The sequence below is a fragment of the Palaemon carinicauda genome, chromosome 11, assembly GCF_036898095.1.
Source record: "Palaemon carinicauda isolate YSFRI2023 chromosome 11, ASM3689809v2, whole genome shotgun sequence".
Taxonomy (NCBI): domain Eukaryota; kingdom Metazoa; phylum Arthropoda; class Malacostraca; order Decapoda; family Palaemonidae; genus Palaemon; species Palaemon carinicauda.
Window position 1 is genome coordinate 83,608,570 of NC_090735.1, and position 5,000 is coordinate 83,613,569.

Genomic DNA, 5,000 nt, shown 5'->3' on the forward strand with positions numbered 1-5,000 from the left:
TGCCGATATACCTGGAAAAGCTGAATGGTGGATATTCCGTCAGAAGACAGGTGATCGCCGTAGCGCATGAGATAGGACACATGGGAATAAGGAAGACGATGCAGAAGATTATGAAATACTTTTTTTGGCCTGGCATGAATAAGGATGTGAGCAAGTTTTGCCGTGCATGTCACGCTTGTCAGATCACTGGAAAGCCTAACGAGTACATCAAGAAAGCTCCCTTATGCCAGATTGAAGTGCGAGAAGAACCCTTCAGCAAGGTAATGATCTACATTGTGGGACCATTACCAAGGATGAAGAAAGGTCACGATGATATCTTAACCTTTATGTGTCTAGTGACGACATACCCAGAAGCCATACCTGTCAGGAACATCTATGCCAAAGTAATCGCCGAGAAGTTACTAGATTTTTTTTTACTAACTTTGGTATTACGGAAATCGTTCAAAGTGACTGAGGACCAAATTTCACATCAAAATTGTTTCAGGACGTGATGAAACTGTTGGATGTGAAACAACAACTATCTACTGTTTATCTCCCAGAGACTGAAGGTGCATTAGAGAGGCTTATCAAACCTTGAAGAATATGTTGACAAAGTACTGCAATGAAACAGGAAATGAATGGGACATCGGATTACTGTTGATGTTGAGGTTACGCATTGCTTAACAAGAAAGATATGGGATGCATCCCGAATGAAATGGTGTTTGGACGAGAAGTATGGGGACCTATTAAAATGTTGGCAGAAAAATGGAAGGATCGAGAGGAAATGGATGGAGAATATGTCAAGAACTTGAGGAAAAGGATTGGCGAGATAAGGGAATTTTCCCTAAAAAACCCAGAAAACGAGTCAAGGTAAAATGAAGAAAAGGTTCAACATGAAAAGTAAGGACAAACAGTTTACAGTAGGACAACAGGTGAAGGTTTTCTTACCAAAAAGAAGATTCCCACTCACCAACAAGTTCCAAGAACCATTCAGGATTTTAGAGATCAGTGACCTGACTTACGTTATCAAAACCCAAGAAAGAAGGAAAAGCCAAAGGAAGGTACGCGATAACTTAATGAAACCAAAATTATATAGAAACAAGACCAAAGCTTCACTGGTTTGTATTGCGTAAACCATTCCATCCATGGAAGACAACAACGGATATGTGGGAGGGGCGGTAAGCAAAGTGAATGAGTCGTCCATCATTCGGAACTTGGAAGAGAAATTAACTCATTTGAACCGGGAGCTTCAAGAGGAATTAAGCCAATTGATTAAAAGTTTCCCTGAAATTGTCTAGGACATCTCGAAACGAATCAATTAACGAGGCATGAGATTCACCTTAAAACCACGGAAAGACTGTTCAAACAACGCGTCTATCGACCGCCGCCGTATAACTAAGAAGTCATGAGAAAAAAAATGGACTATTTGTTATGAAACGGATTAGCCGAACAAAGTTCTAGCCTTTACAGTTCTCCATGCTTGCTCATAAAGAAACCAGAGAAGTCTTTCTGGATGTGTACAGACCACCGAAAGTTGAATTCGATTAGTGTGGTCGATAATTATCTATTGCCCCTCATATACCAACTACTCGACAATATTGGACAAGCAAGGTTCGCCTCCAAGATTGACGTGTTAAAAGCCTATTATCATTCTTTTGGACAATAACGCAGAAATGTTATCAGCTTTTATAACCCCATTAGGGTTACATCAATACACCGTCATGCCATTTGGTCTAATGAATGCCCCAACTACCTTTCAACGAGTGATGGATAACCTTCCAGGATCGATTGACGGAGTAGGCATATATCTCGACTATATTGTGATATATTTATCAACCTAGGAAGAACCTTTCTGAATCCTGAAGAATGTATTTCAAAAGCTACGAGGAGCATACCTGATGATTAACCTGGAGAAGAGCGAATTTGGAAAAGCAACAGTTCGGTACATGGGATTTGAAGTTGGAAGAGGACAAACCATCGGTAGTCGCAAAAATTGAAAGAATAAGGAAAGCCTCACCCCCTACAAGCAGGAAGCAATTACAATGATTTGTAGGGATGTCAGGATTCTACCAACGTTTTTGCCTAAACCTTTTGCCTGTAGCGCTCCCTTGACGGATTTAACTAGCCCCAAGAAAAATTTGTATGGACCATCGGGTGCCAGGAATCCTTTGAGAGGATAAAGGCCATATCAACTTCAAAACCGATACTGCGAGCACCTTACTTCAACAAGAAATTCCTTATCCAAGTTTGTTTTATGTTGTCAAAGCTGAAGATGCATCAACGAGCCTACTCGACAGTTGAAAAGGAACTGCTACCGTTTGTCGCAGTGATAAGCTAGTATGAAGTTTACGTGAACAGACCAAAGAATGAAGAAATTACAGTTTTCTCGGATCACAATCCTTTAACTTTTGTTAATAAGATGAAGAATAATAATCAAAGGTTAACTAGGTGGTCATTATGTTTGCAACCATATTATAATAATATAAAGCATCTATCAGGTAAGGATAACGTGGTTGCAGATTATTTATCTCATGCTGAATCGGTGAATTCAGGCCCGGAATAAATAATCTTTTTGTGGGAAGCTATCTTACGAAGTTTGTGTAGTATATAGTAAATTCTTTATTCATATATTTCATTTGCGTATTTAAGAGATATATTGCCAGGTCCTAACGTGGTTCTCACTCATGTAGGTTTAAGTAAATGTATGTAAATTACAAAACTTTTGTCATTCATTTAATTGTATTTTTCATTCAAGTCAGTATATGTTAATTTTCGTTATTTTTAAGAAATAACTTTTTATTTCACATATTTTGTTACGAAGTCTTATGTAACTCGCTTAGGTATGCTGTATGACCCATATGAGGTTTGAACACGAGGTATCACGTGATGTTCATATATTCACGTGATTAGAATATGCATTAAAATTCACGAAATGGATTGACTTTTTTTTATTGTTTTGGGGAGGAGAAGGTGGGCGGAGTTAGCTGAGAGAGGGTTGCCATGCAAATAAGGTTTGTTCCCCTGTTCAATTTTCTACGTTGGCAAACTTACACACCTAGAGCCTTGTTCCCCCCCCCCCCCCCGTCACTAGAATGCTCTATTTATAAAATTCTAGACGAATTAACTCAATATATATGTATATATATATATATATATATATATATATATATATATATATATATATATATATATATATATATATATATATATATATATATATATGCCCCTAGAAATGCGTAAGCAGTAGAAGAGCTTCAGCCTATCCCTTTAAAAGACCCAATACCCTCTTTCCTCTCAAACGTGAATAATTTTTTTACCCAACCTATATCGTGCATAGTGTAATTATTGAATGTTAATTCCATGTAGTGTGTTAATGTAAATACTTTTTTCTAAACATTTTTGTAACTGGCCCTGTGAGATTTAGGTTAAACAATGGAGTGTATTTATTTTGGCTTACCTGTTCGGAAACCTCGTGTGATCCAAAAAAACTTTGTAACTCTTGCATTTATGTAAATTTCATTCAGTGTTTAATCTTAAAAATGTTAAATTGTTAACAATTTTCATTAACTATCAAAATTAAATACTTTAATGAATTAATTTCAAGTGAAACAAGTGATTGTATAATTTATTTTTTCTTAGTATAAGGTTTTATTCAGATTTAATATTTCGAGTGACTTAATTTTGGTGTTAATTCTTTGGTATTATTCAGAGCTCGGGTATTAATTATCAAATATAACACATCTACATAAAATTACACAGGTGATTTTGGAGTTCCAGAGTTTGTGTAATTCTCCAGCCGTAATATACATCTATCTATCTATCTATCTATCTATCTATCTATATATATATATATATATATATATATATATATATATATATATATATATATATATATATATATATATATATATATATGTGTGTGTGTGTGTGTGTATATGTATCTGTATATATACACATATATTATATATATATATATATATATATATATATATATATATATATATATATATATATATATATATATATATATATATATATATATATACATGTATATATATGCGTGTGTATATGTATTTGTATATATACACACATATTATATATATATATATATATATATATATATATATATATATATATATATATATGTACACATATACACACATATACATATTCATATACATATGCATATACATACAAGTGCTGCTCTCAAAAATATCTTAAGGTTTTTATATGTGTGTGTATATGTATTTGTATATATACACATATTATATATATATATATATATATATATATATATATATATATATATATATATATATATATATATATATATATATATATGTACACATATACACACATATACATATTCATATACATATGCATATACATACAAGTGCTGCTCTCAAAAATATCTTAAGGTTTTCGAATACGATTTTTTTTTGCTATGAAATCCATGAAATCTCCAGAATAAATATTCATTATTTTTACATTACTTTTAGCTATTCATAATTGTGTGTGCTATTCGTTGAATTGTAACATTTTGCTTTCATAATTCGTATTTGAAATTAGAATTCTTTCATAGATGAACTTTGGTTGCCTTGCCTTATAACGAATAACTAGAAGACATAAAACTGATTCTCCCACCTCTCTCTCTCTCTCTCTCTCTCTCTCTCTCTCTCTCTCTCTCTCTCTGCATACCTTATGTTTATAAGGCTACTTCCAACTCTGCCTGTAGACGCCACTGTTTTCACTATCATTTGAATGATGATGTAGTAGAAGAACTTGTCACATGTCTCATCACAGTATCCACTGGTGGCATATCCGAACATTTGGCCCTGGAAAGAAAACCAACAATAAACCGAAAGATATTTATGAAATGAATTTTTTACTTGGAACTCTCATTTCTCCGATGAGGAATTTTTATTTTTTTTTATATTTTATAGTATCTTCCTTGTTTATTGAAGAACTAATCTTACTGGTAACGATATCCTTGTCATTAAGTAGGCAATTGAATTGCCAAT

General features: G+C 33.4%; 1 protein-coding gene across 1 annotated transcript in view; it reads right to left on the reverse strand.

Annotated features, from left to right (window-relative positions):
* The window catches only part of LOC137649351 (solute carrier organic anion transporter family member 74D-like), a 210,904-nt gene that overhangs the window by 93,770 nt on the left and 112,134 nt on the right, over positions 1 to 5,000 (reverse strand). The window contains exon 12 of the mRNA XM_068382334.1: positions 4,674 to 4,814. Within this exon, the coding sequence (XP_068238435.1) occupies positions 4,674 to 4,814 (141 nt within the window). The remainder of the gene's footprint in view (positions 1 to 4,673; positions 4,815 to 5,000) is intronic.